The sequence below is a fragment of the Brachyistius frenatus genome, unplaced genomic scaffold, assembly GCF_029030835.1.
Source record: "Brachyistius frenatus isolate BFR_SWC_R1_liver_20210118 unplaced genomic scaffold, ASM2903083v1 Contig_110, whole genome shotgun sequence".
Lineage (NCBI taxonomy): Eukaryota > Metazoa > Chordata > Actinopteri > Embiotocidae > Brachyistius > Brachyistius frenatus.
The window spans coordinates 362,431-379,150 of record NW_027210709.1 but is presented as its reverse complement, the minus strand read 5'-3'; the positions used below and the strand labels follow the sequence as shown (position 1 = coordinate 379,150).

Sequence of the window (16,720 nt, the reverse complement as noted above, 5' to 3'; positions counted from 1 at the left end):
AACACATGTGTGACTGAAAGCAGTTAACAACAGCTGCATTCCAATGTGTTTGTGTGACAAGATTACATATTCAGTGCTTGGCTTACTGGCACCGCTGAAATGAATGGAGGAAACATAAAAAAAAAAAAAACACAAGGAGATTGATGGCACTCTCATGTATGTACAATGACTATGAGGCTACAAGCAGTCAGATCTTTACACCATTAAAACAGGAAACAGTGGGATTGTGATTTGTGTTGTGATTATTGCAACAGGAGCTTCATGAAGTTGTGGGGCTCAGCTAAGAAATAGTCTGGTGCAATACTTCTAAAAAAACTACAACGAAATGTCTGCCTTAACCAAATTAGTAACATGTTAGTGACCATAAGCTTTAGCTTTAGGTGCTGCTAGGCAATAGTTTAACTTTTTGCACAGGAGTTTCCTATTTCCAACTTTTAGACTAATCTAAGTTACATTTTGATATTTTATATTTTAAAAGTAAAATTTAATTAAATTAAAATGGTAAATCTAAAGACCTTGTAGTTACTCAATAAATAGGCCCTTTGATAATTTCCCCCTGTAAGACCACAAAGATTTAAATTTTTATGCCATGTTTTTTCTTTATAGATTAAACAAATGACATATAATAGCTAACCCTCTGTTGGTTGTAGCTTTATATTAACTGTACAGATGTGAGAGTGCTATCAAGATTGTCATCTAACTTTTTGCAAGAAAGCTAAACAGCATATTTCCTCAAATCTCCAACAATTCTTTAAAAAAAAATTGTATTTAGCAAATACGTTAACCAAGATCTACACAAAATGTAGTATTTAGTGAACTCTGCAGCAAAATACAGTGAACTTGTACAATTGTCTTACGTTTCACTGCTTTACATTAATCTCTAACAACACTATACCGTCATAATATATCGTCTGACAGAGGTTATATACAGCAGAGTTTTACACTGTTGACAATTAAGTGTTTGGACAGGCAGCCGTTGTTGGATGCATTACCAGCATGTGGATCTGAAAACTGCATCATACTACTGACTGACCTGATGAGGAACAAAGAGCTGGAGGAGGAGCAGGCTCACTCCTTCCTCACCACCTTAGCCCTCATCCCTCATCCATCGCCACAGATCATTGGCTCCATCAATGTAGGAACCTCTTGGTCACATTGATGATGATGTAAATTGCTCATCAGAGCTCCTGTATTCATTCATTTGCGATATTAGTCCAACCAATGTCTACTGTGTGTGTTAGGCCTTACTAGAGGTCCCAGAGCTGCGGTCCAAGGCACTGCTGGCTGGATCATCTCTGGCCTATCAACTGTGCCAAAGGTCTCAAACATCCTGTAGTGAACTTCCTCAAGTTCAGACCTTTATACAGACGCTTGAAAGAAGCCTGAAGGAGGGCTGTGAAAGACAGGAGCCCACTCGAGTGAAAGAGGTACAGTACTGACCTGGTGTCAGTGATCATTTAACGTACTTATGATGTAATGTACATGGATGTTTAAAAAAAAAATAAAAAAAAAATATCACAAACAATGCCCAATTTACATCTATCATGTTGCCCAACAGATTTTTCATGTACTGAAATCAGTGGGGAACGCTGGTTTATCTGCTTCTGCCTTCATTCCTCTGCTGAATCGCTGCATGCTGGGCCACTCAACAGCACTGGAGCTGAGACTCGCTGCAATCCAAGCCTTCAGACGCTTTCCATGCTCAGCTGATGTGAGTAGACCCTGAAAATAACAATTAAGCTAGGACAGAAATGATAATGTTCACCGGAAACTTTCCGTTTGTTGGATTTATGTAGTCTATTTTTATGCTAATCGCCTGAACATCAGCCTTTAGGCTGTCTAAATGACTCAAATGAAAATCCAATGTTGGCAGGTCTTCATACGCTGGATGTCTAAATGAGGTGGTAATTGATTCATCATGAGCTGAGGCAGAGGTGAAGAGGTGAGGAGGGAACTGAGAGTCGAACATCACTTATTGACAGCAATTTCCTTCCATCAGAGGTCTGTGCTGTTGCAGCTGTACGGCTCCTCCCAGGAGGATATTGAGGTCAGAATCGCTGCATACCAGCAGCTCATGCACTTCCCTGACCAGGACGTGTTTGAAGTGGTGAAGATGACACTGAGGGACGAGACCTCCAGCCAAGGTCTGATTTCAACCTCTGCGGATCGTAGAGATGCCCATAACAGGTTCTTCCAGGGAAAATGTTCAGTGATGGCAACTAATAAATGCTAAAGGGATAGACAAAATAATGATACTTCATGACAAAAGGAATATTTTGGATTACTAAATCTCAGACTATTTAGTATACAATATACAATATTTCTGAACCTGTACATACTGTAAAATCTGAATATTGTATTCTTGGTTTTGAGCTGAGAAATGCTTCTAACTGGCATTTATAGAGTTGAGTTGTTTGATGGCATTTCTTGAGCTGTTGATTTTTAATACAGATTGGCTGATTGTTTCAGCCCCATAAACCTACAGTATAAGATTGAAATGTAAGGGGAAAAGGTCACACATATGATTCCTTTTCAGGTGTTTCTGATCATACTTGCCTCTTTGCAGATCTTTTGCTTTTTCTCTTGCTCTGTTTTTCTAGTGGGCTCATTTGTGTGCAGTCATCTGACGAGTATCCTGAGGAGTGAGGACCCCATGAAGCAAGCCCTAATCGAGTCTCTACCTGATGACATTATCAGCAGAGACTTTGAAGCTGAGTTTTTGAAATACTCCTCCTATTCTGACTATACTGTTTCTTCAGGTAATGATACGTTCAAGGTAAATGTCTTTATTTTCCATGATTACAAAAATATACAGTTATAATCAAACACAAATAAACAGGTGTTTGTGGTACCATTACTGTATTTACATGAGTGTAGGGTGATGATTGACAGGGAGGAGGAGAAGGATGGTGGTGGTGGTGGTATGTGTACTGTAAGCAGCCTGCAGTCTTGTTTCTTTTCTGATATTTTATTTGTTTCAGGCATCGGAATCGTAAATGTGGAAACATCCTTGATTTTCTCTCCGAAATCATTTCTACCGAGCTCTGCCTCTGCAAACCTGACAGTATATTTTCATGGGAGAGCCCACAACCTTCTGGAAGTGAGTTTGCATTCAAGTTTTAGTTTGTTTTTTTTTAATATATTTTTGTCCTTTGCAAAAATTATTTTAAAGGTTATATTGAATTCTCACATTTAGTTTTATTAACTTAGGTGGACCTTCACGTTGAAAATGCTGAACCACTTTTGAAGAACATCTTCGGTCACCAGACGGAGAGAGAACCGACCGCTGAAAATGGAAAACATGAGGCGAGAAGGTCGTCAAGAAAAACAGATGATGGCCAAAGAAGAGAAAAAGAAATGTGTTTATCCAAAGCCAACAGTTACCTGAACCAGGCCAGGGCGATGGTGAGATCTCTGTGGATATTGTTAGATAGACATCAGGCTTTTATCTAAGGGGAGTAGTAAAGACATCAGGTTTAACTTACTGTCAGTGCTTTGATAAAATACTGATGTAGGCAAATACATATATTAGGGCAGCAACTAACAGTTATTTTCACTTGTGGCTCCAGCATTATTTTCCAAAATGATGTCTTCAAATATACTTTTAGTCTGACCAACGGTCCAAAGCCTTAACATACTCAGTTTAAAGTAATGTGAAATGAGACAAAGCAGCAGATTTTCATATCTGCGTTGCTCGGACCATAACATTTTTGGTATTTTTTGAAAAATTACATAATATTATTATTGCTTAATTGTTGCTACTTCCAATTTTTTGTGACACATTTTTTTTTTTTTTTGCTCTTTTGCCCAAATATAAAAAAAATTTAAGCAACAAAAGAATACAGAGAGCGAGGACAAGGACAGTGTGCTCTGACAATAAAAGTAACAACAAAAACAATTGCTGAGATAAAATATAAATTTGAGTCAAGGAATTTTAAAAAAGAATTCAGAAAAAAGTGAAATTCTTTGGTATCTCGAAACAAGAACATAACAAGATATAATGAATGCCTCTCAGCATATATAAATGTCCCAAAATCATCAGATATGTTTTATAAACATTTACTTATATGCTGTATGTTGGAAAATAGCAAAATCTGATGAATTGGAAAAGAAGGATTAACATTGCAGCGACTTCTTTACTTTTAAAATGTAATCACGTTCACTGCCAATCGATCCAATTAATCTGTACTATATATATATATAATTATTATTTTTTATTTTTTATTTTTTTACAGTTGTTTGGAAGAAAGAAAATGGAAGAAAACAGACCCAAGTGTTGGGTTGGTGTGAAGGTGTTTGGGAATGAGCTCAGTGTTTTTACATGTGAAGATCTCTACAATCAAATCAACCAGGTCTCACTGAGTTTGGCTGGACTGGCTGTTAAACTGCTGAAGGTATGAGGGTGGCAGTCATGGAGATTGTCATGAGTCTTTCTTCTCTGTCAAGTTACCCCATGTCATTTTCCCTCTCCTTCTGCCCTCCTCCAGGGTCATGAGATTCAGCTGACCCACAGGGCCGTGCTGATGGCTGAGGATCTGGTTTTACCATCTCTATCTGGTGTTCCCATCAAACTGGGCATCAATATGACCTCCCTTCTTTCACTGCTTCTAAAGGGCAACATCAGCTACAGGGATACATCTCACTTTTCCCTGAACGGATACATTAAACCCAAGTACTTCTCTGTTACCAAATGAAACGGGAGCTTTTTTTGATCACGACCTGTTTCCAGTCTTGTTGCTGTAACACTGTTCTACTGGTCTCTTTCTTCAGTGCCTATGTGGGGCTCTCGGCCAGGATGGGGGTTGACAGCGCTCTGGGTCAGGCTGCGGTGGAGTGGGTCTCCGAGCTGATGAGCTCCACCAGTCTGGATGGTAGCGTTCATCTGCAGGAGGGGCGCGATGTCAGGGTCACACTTAACACACCAAAAGACTTAATGGACATCATCTCTCTCGGGTAAAACATTTCAACACATCCCAAAATATACCCTCTGTATTCGTGAATGTGTTTTATTTAGATAGTTTAAATGAGAGGGTTTAAATGTACTGTCGCTGAAAAACTTAAAAAACGTACAGAGTAAAAAAAAAAAAAAAAAAAAAAGCCTGTTTAAGCGTCTGCAGTTCACAGCCTATTACCTGCATAACAATATATAATTTATGTGAGTGAAGATAGAAATAATATAAAATGTAGTTAAATATTGTACAATATTTCAGTTTTGAGATGTGAATGATGGTTTCTTAAGAAGTTTGTGTAATTTTTGTGTTCTCCAGCTCCAGAGTATTTCAACTCAGTGGAGACCACAGGGAGGAGATAAAGGGGCCAAAGAGTCGAGTCCAAAAGACCACCTGCACACCAAAAACCTGTCAGTACAAACACACATTATAAACTAAACAGTTTTTAGCAGCTCAAAGATGCTTTACATTGACATACTATTAACATTTTGAATCATTGTACTTTGCCTTTTTGAAGTTTCTGCTCTGTTAGTCATTGCTTTTCCTCTTTTTGAGTCTATATGTGTTGTTGATTAATTCATTATACTATTACATATCAGTATATTAGATGGTATTATTGTTGTTGGCTGAATAACTGACCAATGCTAGCCCTCGTACGTCTTTACTTGTGCCCAATCTTTCCAAAGGCAAATCGAACACAATTTTGTTCCATTAGTACGATGCGTTGATACTGATGTTTGGATGGGAGTGTTGTGTTATTACTGTGTTAATGAAAGTACATTTTATTTTCCTTTTTCTCTGGTCTGGCACAAAATCCTGGTGTGTGTCATCATGCTTTGAAATATTTCTCTTAAAGAGTCAAAATCAGCTGCTTGTTTGACTCACTGGTTGACTTTCTTTGATGATCACACTAGAATAGTGATATTATTGACTAAAACACTGATCTCTGCTTCTTCCCAGGGTCCAAAATGATCGGCTGGCAACTTTGCTCCAACACCTCTTACCCTTTACCTGTCACTGGTATTACTTTCCCTCCACCTGGACCAGTCCACCTCTCCCTTAGGCTGCTGAAGCTGGACAGAGGCCTCCATTACTACTTACTGGAGGCTGCTTACTCACTGCTTCATCAGGTGCAAAGAAATACTAAAGATGGACCATTCTTTGTTCAAAGAGGAATCTCTCTTTTTCCTACTTGTGAGACAACTTTGACCGTAATATGGTCGAAATGCTCTTCAAAGACTTAAAAGAGCTGATTTCTTTATCTATCCTCACAGTGGCTGTCACATCTTGTGTTTCAGAGAGGCACCTGGCTTCCCAGAGAGGCCTCCATCCACCTTCTACTAGCCACTCCTCAGTCCTCCATCCCCAGGGACATGTCTCTGGACCTGGCCTTCAACCCTCACAGACTACTACTGAGGATCACCCATCCTCTGAAAACCATTCTAATACAAGGTTGGTCTCAGTGGAACAGCATGCCCAGGATCCTATCATCAGTTTGGATATAATGCTGAAAATGTGGTGTTTTCTCAGGACAACTTGAACAGGAGAGTAATATACAGTCAGGAAAGCTGGAGCTCTTGATTGACGGTGGTCATTATTATATCATGGTATGTTTTGATCTGGAGTTTTTTATATATTAGGATTTTGTGATTTTTCTGCTGAATAGATAGAAACCACAAAAGACGTTAATTATATTGTCCACTGCAGGGTTTGGTGGACACCCAGACCTCCCTGTTGGAGCAGAGGACACGCTACCACCTTGAAGCCAAGACAGCTACTGATGGACCTCCCATGATCCTCTCTGCTAATGTTACCCGTGGACTGGGCGGGAAGACCAGCCTGTCTGCTACTGTGAAGAATGTGTTCAGAGAAACTGCATTACTGTCAGGTATTTAACGTTAAGTATCCCTCTAACTTGCAGTTTCATACTCAGTAGGCAGCAGCAGACATTCAGTTGATATGTGTTTTCAGTGACCCTGGAGCGCAGGCGGGACGGCAGCAGCCGGCAGTACTCGGTGGAGGCGGAGCTCCTCCTACCTGCTGTGGTCGGCAGCAGGATGTTGGGACTGATGGAGCAGAAGGGGTCACTGTGGAGCTCCGTGCTCAGGCTCAAATATGGACTGGGAGGTGAGTGACTGAGAAACACATAGTTTAACATTCTGATGCTTCAAGCTGCTTTGTTACCTTTCAGAGTAACTAAAGGATCAGTTCACCCCTAGACACAAACAAATGTGCATGTCTTTTTACAGTGCTACTCTGTTCATTGAGATAGTTTCATTGTCATTTGTGGAGGTTATAAATTTTCTGTTGCTCACTGTGGTTCCATGATACATTTGGTAAAACCAAGAGACAACCAACACTGATGTCACCCATTGGTTTGTGAACTGCTGTTGTGAATTCAAAACAGCACCATCTTGCGAGCGGGGACCTGATTGGGAACTTAAGGATACTGCGGCCCACCCACCGATAGCAGAAACCTGACCGCACTAGAGGCCTGTCAATCAAACAGACAAGCCACAAACATACCGCTTTTTGAGGGCCGAATATCTATTTAATGATGGAATTATTTTCAGATGGACCACCAGAAAACAAATAAAAAGGAGTACGTTTTTTGAATGACATCAAATTGACTCGTGGAAAAACTTTGTCTTTCAGAGAGAAGTTGAATGGGAGTCTATGGAGGGAACCTTTTTAGAGCTAACCTATAGTGGCCCTCTGTGGTATTGCAGTTTAAGGTACTTTTGGCATTGGCATAATTTTTCAGACCTTAACAGCAACATGCCTGCTTCAACCAATCAGTCATAAGGGTTATTGAAAAGACAAATAGAGATTTATTTGAAATGAGAATCAGGGAAAATTACTCGCCCGGAACCCTGAATATTAGATATTTTTCTTTCAGTGTTATTTTGTTTAAAACTGCTGAAGCATGTTGTAGTTACTTTTAATAAAGTCACATCATTTGGAATTTATTCACAAATGTCACAACAAATCAACCATCAACTCCCTCTGCCATTTACAACCGTCAACATGCAAAGGTACCTCAGGGCAGCTCAGAAGAAATGGAAGTTCCACAGCTGATCTCATGAATGACAAATATACATGATAACAAGTATTACTATTGACCTCCTCAAAGGTGATGCTCGGCACCTGCGTCAGGAGTGCTACACGTCTCAGAGGCTGAGGAGTGAGAGAGACTCAAACCTCACATACATCATGAGAGCTGATCATGAGTTCTACTGCACCAACACGGCTCCTATCAGCCACAAGGTAACTGCAGACATGAACTCACAGTATGACACAGAACAGAAGTCAGAAGCCAACATTAATATGAGTCTAAATGTAATGCTTATGAGCTTTATATAACTGTATATGCTTGTGCTGCTTCCAGTGGGTATTGTACTGTATGATAGAAAGTGTTGTGGTGTGTCTGTATTGTGTTTCCTTCTCAGATCCACCTCAGGCATGAAGAAAGCCCCAGCCACATTAAGTCAGCCCTGGACATGAGCTATGGCAAACACTGGGATGAGATAAACAACAAACACAAACTTCTCTTGAGCCAGTCCTTCAAAAACCAGTCCACGCAAAATCACACCAGCTACGCACTGGAGGTAAAGCCACATGTGTCATCTAACCAACACATAGAAATTCATAACATATTGTCTACTGTGAGATAATCCCTGTTTTTACCATTTCTAACCAGTATATGGGCATTTTCTTCCAAAACTGATATATTCCTCTTCGTGTTATTCAAGTTCAATCTCCAGGTACCGGAGAAAAATTTAAACTACAGGACTCAACTTCTGCATACTCATCTGAAGCAGCTCGGGTCAGAGAGCAGCACTCACTTAAAAATAAATTACAACAACCTGATGCCACTGGTGGCAGGATTACACTGGAAAAGTCCTCCTAAATATGCCCTGCAGAAGAAATGGGAAGGTAAAATCAGTCTTCCACTGTGATTGTATTGCATCAAATTGTCGTCTGACATTGTTTGATTCTCAATATCCATATGTTTTCTTTGCATAAATCCTACGAGGCACAGATCAGCATCATCTCTCTCTTATTATCACCCAGGCTCATTTAACATGGACACACCGTGGCTCTACATCTACACCACCCACAGGCTGAACCTCCAGCGTCACACACTGCAGCTGACCTCGGAGCTGACGGCCAGAAAGTGGCTGACCATCCGTAACCTCATCCTGGAGGGCTTCTACAGGGACAGGGCCCGAGAGAGGGAGGCCCGTCTGCAGCTCTACACACCAGCTGTCACCTACCTCAAAGTAAGGAGAGAATAGGCTGCTCTGTCTGAACAGTCAATGTAGAAGGAATGATGGGAATTTTTTTTTTGTTTATCTACAAAATCTTTAAAATGGTTCTAGACAAGACTTTAATGCAGAAAAGTCTGCATAGCTCAAGGCTTAAATGAAATCAGGTGTATAAATTCTATTTTAGGGTCAAATAATTATCAGGAAAATTGTAGTACTGCACTTATGAATGCACATGCCTTTTCTCTGATCACCTTTCCTTCTACCCCTTCCCAGACAGAGGCTTGGGGGCTAGTGGGGACTCAGAGTGTGAAGGCCTCGTGCTCCTTGAGCTCGACGTGGACTCCCCCCCTGAGAGGAGACATCTCTCTGGAGGCCTCTAAATTCAGCCACAGCCTGCAGATGGCCTCCACCTACGGCAAGCAAAATGTCAGCTTGACTGCTGCCCTGAACACTGTTGATAAGGTGGGTGGAGACACTGGACTGGGCATGTTAAATCCTTATTTAATTGAAAAAATGTAGTTGTCATTCTTTGGTTGTTTTGTTGAAATTTTTGCTTATGTACTTGTGTAAGAATTTGAAAAAGCGGCAGGTGGTTCTGAAGATGACCTTTTCGAAGCCAAAGAGTCCGTCCACTGACCTGGAGTTTGAGGGAGTGGTGGAGGAGCTGCGGAGGGACAAGAAGATGTATCAGAAAACTGCAATGCTCCAGCTCAGGTCTGTACTTCACTCCGACTCGCCTGATTTATTCTGTTGGTGTGTTTTTATTTCTATTATTGACTTTAATAGCGACCGTCTCGCACAGACAGCCTTTCCAGTCCTTCCCTCAGACTCTCCTCCTGCGGGAGACTTTCACCGTCGACCTCCTCAAAGGCCTCTACATTCTGGAGTCTAAAGCTGGTTTCCATGACAATAGAGAGGTCATCCACACCCTGACTCTGGGCTATCGACCTCCGAGCCCTTTTGTAAGTTAACTTATTACCTCAACAATGGAGGTGTTGTTAGTGACTGTAATCAGTGATATTTATTTTCAAATATGATCTCATATTTTCAGGTTTGTTCTGCGCTGATCCATCCCTTCAGCTCTGACACCATTCCATCAGACTCAGAAATCTGTGTGGTCGTAACCAGCAACCAGGTAAACTGCCTGCCTTCAAAACTGACAACAACAAAAAAAGACAGAAAATTAAACTTGTTGACTGTCGTGGGGTAATCTAGTGAAATATTGGGAGCATTTATGTATTAAATATACGCTTTCTTTATCATACGATCTTCATTAGACCCAGAAAGACATACACGGGAGGGTACGTGTTGGGAGCAAGGAGAGACTGACTTTTTTTGGGCAAGTTCAGTTGAACCGTTTGCACTCAAGTCACCAAGCTATAAAAGTTAAAGCCAACTTCATCCATCAGCTCCAGGTAAACATGCTTCTCTTCGCATTGATACAACAATGTATGGTTGGAAATTTCACACTTAAAAATAATAATGAACTATATTTATTCATACATAAAATGCAGCTCAGGGCGCTTAACAGGAGAAGGTAAAAACAAAGACATAAAATAGGGTAATGCAGTTAAAAAGACAAGTTAGCAATAAAGACAAACTTGTGATAAAAACGTTTATAAAAGTAAAAAGATGAATTATTAAATATAATCAGTAATGGTAAAAACAGATAGAAATGACTTAAAAGCAAGATCATAAAAGTAAGTCTTGAACTTATTTTTAAAACTGCCGACAAAATTTGCTCTTTGAGTTCCAAACCTTTGGTATATAAAAACAGGAGGCTGCTTCACTATACTTTTTATAGTTCATTTTTGGATCATTTAGCCAGCCTGCAGCACTATTAGATCTAAAGGGACGGTTTGGAACATACTCTGATAAGTATACATTAACTGATAAGTGACCATTAAGAGCCTTAAAAACAAGCAAAAGAATTTAAAAAATCAATCCTCGGTGACAGAGGCAGAAAGAGTTGTGATGATAAAATTGGAGTAATGTGGTCTCTTTTCCTGGTTCTTGTTAAAATCTTGGCTGCTGAATTTTTTTTTATCCAAGCTGCAGCCTCTCAAAGTGCTGATATGCATTAAGCACTGTCTAGCGAGTGCAGTCATCAGTGTAATAAATTATATAATTCCACCTCCAACAGTGTACAGTATAGTTTACAGTAGAAAAGGTTAAACTTGTGACGAGTTCATTTGTTATTGCTGTTGCAGCTGCAGCTCCCCTCCTCTGCTGTAATGGAGGGAGATGTATGCTGGATCCCAAAAAGCAACAATGACTTTGATTATCAGGCCAGAGGGAAACTGAGAATAGAGCGACAGGAGTGCCAAGTGAGTAAAACAAGCACTACATGCATTGAATCATTGCTTGTTTGATGAGCAGAGTTTCTGAGAAATATCCGGTTGTTTTTATTTCAGCTTTCTGTGCAGCTGAATGGAACGTCAGGCAGAGTCGGTCTGTACTCGTCTCTCAGTCATCCCTTCAAATCAAAGATCCCCAAAACAGTAGAGGTGGGGCTGCTTTCATGTTCATGTTGTCTGTCTTTTACTGTCTCAGTTATTTATCAGTTTACTGTTTGCCCTGTAAAGGTAAAGGCCACTGCGGACATCTCCAAGGTGTCTGGCAAAGGGAGCAGCTCAGTGTTTGTGAGGGCTGATGGGAAGGACAGGGTGATGCTGAACGCCCAGATGTCTCACATCCTCCAGAGGGGAGACAGAGCTGTGGGACTGAGGCTGAATTTATCCCAGAGCCTGCTGCCTACTCCCACTGATCTGCATGTAAACATGGCTGCCAACATGTCCTCAGACAGGTTTGTCCATCTTTATTTATTTTTTGGTTTTCACACCTGACAATCAGATATCTAACGAACAATGCTGACTGTCTCTTCATGGACTTCTTTTGCATCACTGTGTTCATCCTGTTTCCTCCAGTGTGTTTCTCCATGGCTCCGTTACACAGGGACAGGAGGCTCTGCTGGCTCAGGTCAAAGGGTCTCTAAAAAGCTCCCAGGGTCTCCAGCTGGCGGTGTCAGGCGACTTGAGGCACTCCATGACCAACCTCCATGTCCTGCCTCCAGTCCTGGGGTTGGATGGGGTCCTGGGGAAGACTGATAGTGTCATCGAAGGTGGAGCGCCATATGAAAATGTTAATCATATTAATAGCTTTTAGATTTAGCCATAATTAATTTGCTGTCTTTGTGTGTCACTGCAGGGTATGGAATTCATTAAGCTTTACCAATGTGCTAAATGTCTTATATAATATTTGTGTTGTTATTGCAGGACAGCTGAGAGTTAGAGTCATGGAGACCGTGCACAGTGTGGAGCTGAGACATCAGCAGGATCCTGGGGAAATATTAGACGGGGATGATGAAGAGGGCATGATGGGAAAAGAGTCCCAGTGGGCCCGTGATTGGCTATGTGTTTGGTCTGGGGAGGTGCATTTGTGTGTGAATGTGAGCCACCAGCTGGGGAATCAAGGGAAGGGGGGAGTCCACATGCAGCTTACTCACTCATTCCACCTGCTCAATGCCACAGGTGATCCTTACAATACCAATATGATATCAATATATTTTACACGTTTTATCTTCCAGTCTCTCAGTGACTTTTTCTTCTGGATACAGGTGTACCTGCTAACAGCAGTGCTCAGGTTAGGTGGGCCCAGGAAGACGGTCGACTGTCAGTCCTGGCAGAGCTACAGGCTGGATCTGAACATCTAGACGCTGAGTTTCACGGAGGCAGAATGGATAATTTTATCCAACAATACCAATACCTCGCCCAGATGCAGCACCAAGTCAAAGCCCTGCTGAAAAGAGGCCTGTCAAGCTCCTTCCAGGCCAAAGCACATTACCAGGTGAAGGACTATTGTCTTGTTTTCTCCAATTTCACAATTTATTATGGAACTGCATTAGTGTTATATTTCTCAGGATATAGGCAAATGTTTGTTTACTTCTCCTGTATGTTCATTTTGTTCTTCCCTCTGTTAGTTAGAAACAGAAGGACTGGACACAGGCTTTGTCCTTTACATGGAAGACATAAGAATGGTTGATATCCTTTTTAATGTTGGATCAAAAAACAAAACAGTGTCTTTGGTAGTGTCTCTATGGCAACAGATGAAGCTGCTCCAGGGACTCATACCAACCTCTTTACAGGTATATTTTACACAACTCTCCACATGTTAATTTACAGATGTAAGCCCATGACTAAAAATAACTTGATTGTGTCTTTCTAGCCAGGAAGATTATTGATAGATAGATAGTTTTATTTGACAAAATTTAAAAGAAACACAACACCTGTTCACAATTGACAGACTTTATATAAAATTTAAAAGAATCACTGAGGATAAAAATACAGAATATAGCCCTATGACTTATTTCTATTGTGGTCATTAGTTCCAGTACAAGATGTCAGATTAAATCAGTTAAAATAATTGTTCAAATATTTTTATTTGCATATTTGCAGGAAAAACTTAGATTATTATATTTTATTTAGTTAATGCATACAAAAACAAAATGTAAAAGAAGACTGAGTTTCCAATAGGCAGATTATGTTTCATTTGATGAAAGCCAGGCTGGCTGTTTCTTGTGCTTATGCTAAACTAAGATAACCGAGTGTTGGTTGCGTCTGCATTTCTTTCATGCAAACATGAGAGAAAGGATGAAAAAGCAAAAAAAGAAAATAAGTGTATTTAGCCAAATGTTGAAATATTAGTTTTAAGAAGGCGACACATTCCAGTATGTCCAACAACACTTTGTCATCAAAAGTGTCATACGGAGCAGAATAAAACTGAAATACTATTTGACAAATAAATGTGAATTGTTCCATATTTAGGACTCCGATTAGCATCCTAGGGTGCCACAATATTTTATGTGTCTGGTCTAAAGTTCAGTAATTCCTCAGATATGCTTCCATAGCCTCCTTCAGATACAACAAACTTTACCAACGGGGGGTTTTGTTTTCACAGATGAACTGCACAGGGGACGCCACCGCAGACCGACTCTCAGCTCACTGCTATGGAAATGCGGCAGACCGCCCTGTGGAGGTACGAGCCTTTCGCTCCTATAGACCACACAGCAGGCTCTGCTATGGCCTGTCGCTTGCTCACTTCAGCCTCGGCGCTCAGGCTAAAGGCTGTTACAGCTCCAATGGTCAGAGGGAGCTCAGAGCTAACCTCACTCATGCCTCTGTGCCATTACTGACATATTTGGGCATTCCTACCAAATCCGGTTTTAGGCTCTTGCTCCGTCCTGGGCCCCAGAGGTGGGTCCTAGGGACTGGGATTGTGGTTGGCCCTTGGAGAGCAGACTCGAATGTGGGACTGAGATTGGAGAGGCCTGGGCTGTACGGCTGGCACGGGCTGCTTGAGTATGGGACCCACAATGCAACACACAAGGCTGCAGTGACGGGTCGGATGAGGCTGGAAAGCTGGTGTCACATCTGGGTGGATGTCAGTGCAGCATGGGACTCACTCAGCTCCAGTCTGTTGGTGTCTGTCCGGTGTACAGGGGTGGGGAGGCTGGGCTGGGCGCAGGTTGGGGGTGTTGATTGTGGTACACCACATAAAACCTCTTTAAATGTTCGTGGACAAGCAGGAAAAGATGGGCTCAAAGGATCCGTGAGCTTTGAAAACCAGAAAGACTCCCTCCAATGTTTCTTGTCTGTACTACTGAAAGATCATAAAGCTGAGGTGGGTTGGAGCCTCCAGCACTACTGGGCCTCTCTTGCCACAGTCATCCCGAACAGATTTGACCTCTATGGGTCAGGTCAGCTCCGTGACACCTCCTTCACGGGAAGTGCTCGAGTCTCTTTTAACACCCTCTGTGCTCAGATGAACATCACCGCTGCCTGGGAGCCCTCCACCTTCTTCAGAGCCGTGCTTCAGCAAAACCTAACTACTGCTAGAGAGCCAGACGTCCTCACTGTTACCATGTCGACCACGGCGAGTCAAGCCCAGTTTGAGGTGGAAAGTAATGTGTGCTCCATGCTACTCCTGTCAAATCAACACAAGGGACTGAAGGACAGCAGGATCAGCTGGAATTTTTTTGTCCATCAGCGATGTGTCATACTGAAGGTTAGAGAGGAAACAAGAAAAAGCGCGAGGAAACTTGTTTCCCACCAGAAAGAAAGCAAAAGAAACATCTTCACCTTGGAGATGACTCTTGGCTTTCCATTGTAGTACAACTTGCTTTAGCAACAGGATCATGATTGTAATTAAACTTAGCTTTTTAATGTTTTTTGCCACACTAATAGCATGGCTGTAACTCTGAAATCCCTCAACAGCCAGTGATGGAAATTGCCATGAAATCTGGTACAGTCATTATTTGTCCCCAAAGGATAAACTATAGCAAATTTGAAGATCATGAACTTTTCCTCCTGTACCACCGTCAACTCAAAATGTTATTTGTCTAATAATTTACGAAACAAAACTAATGACAACTGTGACTGTGTTTGGTGCTAATTAGCATGCTGAACAGCATGTTAGCCTTCTGATGTTTGCATTTAGCTCAGAGCACACACAGCAGCTGGTTAGTCGTGTTTACGGTTAAGATTATATTTTCCTCGAAGCCATCTGCTTTGAAGTAATTTTCTCACCATGTGCAAACATATTAAACTCTGACAGCCTTTACTGTGTGATTTGGGCCGTAGAGGACATCACCTCCAAGTTGATCTGCTACTTAGTTCTGCTTGTCAGATCATGTCAGGAGAAACAATATAAAACCCTGTTCAGCCCAATGTAAAGCATAATGTGTGGAGGAGAGGCTGTTAATCCTGTCAGCATGGGTCTTGTTTGTGTATTTCATTTTTCATAAATTAGTGTATTGATGAATTAGTAATGTTAAAGCTATATACTTTTAGCACATGTGTGTGACCATATATTTCACAAATATGTGGTAATTATTTGACAAGCCTACTCAATATTTTCAGTACTTGTGTCTAATCTATTTAGAGTAAATACTGGCCATGGTTGTAATCTTTCTTTTAAAATGTTTCCTTTCTAGACTCTCCTGCCTCCACAGACCTCGCTCAATGTCTCCATCACCCGTTCTGGCTGTGCCACAAATCTCAGCACTGTTCTCCAGGCCGAGGGGGCGCAAAAAACAACTCTCAGTCTGTCCCTAACCTGTCACCCCCACCTCAGTCTGAGGGCATCTGTACAGCACTTTTTAGAGGCACTAAAGGTGCTGCGATTTCCTACCCATGGAGCGCTTCTCCTGAATGTCTCAACTGCACATTGGCCTGGTGTGGAGGTCGGCCTGGAGCTGGGACAGTGTTATTTCAGGGGTAACTTGGGGAAAATCAAGCCTTTGCAGACAGAAGCTGAGAAGTCTTCTTACACCTTCAATGTGACCAACTACTGTCCTTCGCTACAGGTAAGACAGCCAGTCAGTTTTATGGACAGCTTGTAGAAAGCTAACTAAGTTATGTTTTAGTTGTAAACATTGCTGTTAGATATAACCATGACGATAGATTATCATTTCTTTCATCACGGTTTAAAGAACTGGGATTT

The 16,720-nt window shown here is 41.4% G+C and overlaps 1 protein-coding gene across 1 annotated transcript in view; it reads left to right on the top strand.

Annotated features, from left to right (window-relative positions):
- The window catches only part of LOC138629070 (uncharacterized), a 41,700-nt gene that overhangs the window by 3,569 nt on the left and 21,411 nt on the right, over positions 1 to 16,720 (top strand). Inside the window, exons 10-43 of the mRNA XM_069712565.1 lie at positions 970 to 1,135; positions 1,242 to 1,427; positions 1,559 to 1,711; positions 2,000 to 2,144; positions 2,601 to 2,759; positions 2,982 to 3,100; positions 3,211 to 3,405; positions 4,236 to 4,394; positions 4,488 to 4,672; positions 4,771 to 4,953; positions 5,268 to 5,359; positions 5,910 to 6,079; positions 6,248 to 6,401; positions 6,480 to 6,556; positions 6,657 to 6,837; positions 6,921 to 7,076; positions 8,083 to 8,216; positions 8,399 to 8,557; positions 8,702 to 8,885; positions 9,024 to 9,232; positions 9,494 to 9,682; positions 9,792 to 9,934; positions 10,023 to 10,182; positions 10,272 to 10,355; positions 10,498 to 10,635; positions 11,431 to 11,547; positions 11,635 to 11,727; positions 11,806 to 12,026; positions 12,148 to 12,341; positions 12,496 to 12,750; positions 12,837 to 13,066; positions 13,200 to 13,364; positions 14,177 to 14,254; positions 16,212 to 16,583. Of these exons, the coding sequence (XP_069568666.1) occupies positions 970 to 1,135; positions 1,242 to 1,427; positions 1,559 to 1,711; positions 2,000 to 2,144; positions 2,601 to 2,759; positions 2,982 to 3,100; positions 3,211 to 3,405; positions 4,236 to 4,394; positions 4,488 to 4,672; positions 4,771 to 4,953; positions 5,268 to 5,359; positions 5,910 to 6,079; positions 6,248 to 6,401; positions 6,480 to 6,556; positions 6,657 to 6,837; positions 6,921 to 7,076; positions 8,083 to 8,216; positions 8,399 to 8,557; positions 8,702 to 8,885; positions 9,024 to 9,232; positions 9,494 to 9,682; positions 9,792 to 9,934; positions 10,023 to 10,182; positions 10,272 to 10,355; positions 10,498 to 10,635; positions 11,431 to 11,547; positions 11,635 to 11,727; positions 11,806 to 12,026; positions 12,148 to 12,341; positions 12,496 to 12,750; positions 12,837 to 13,066; positions 13,200 to 13,364; positions 14,177 to 14,254; positions 16,212 to 16,583 (5,605 nt within the window). The remainder of the gene's footprint in view (positions 1 to 969; positions 1,136 to 1,241; positions 1,428 to 1,558; positions 1,712 to 1,999; positions 2,145 to 2,600; positions 2,760 to 2,981; positions 3,101 to 3,210; positions 3,406 to 4,235; positions 4,395 to 4,487; positions 4,673 to 4,770; positions 4,954 to 5,267; positions 5,360 to 5,909; positions 6,080 to 6,247; positions 6,402 to 6,479; positions 6,557 to 6,656; positions 6,838 to 6,920; positions 7,077 to 8,082; positions 8,217 to 8,398; positions 8,558 to 8,701; positions 8,886 to 9,023; positions 9,233 to 9,493; positions 9,683 to 9,791; positions 9,935 to 10,022; positions 10,183 to 10,271; positions 10,356 to 10,497; positions 10,636 to 11,430; positions 11,548 to 11,634; positions 11,728 to 11,805; positions 12,027 to 12,147; positions 12,342 to 12,495; positions 12,751 to 12,836; positions 13,067 to 13,199; positions 13,365 to 14,176; positions 14,255 to 16,211; positions 16,584 to 16,720) is intronic.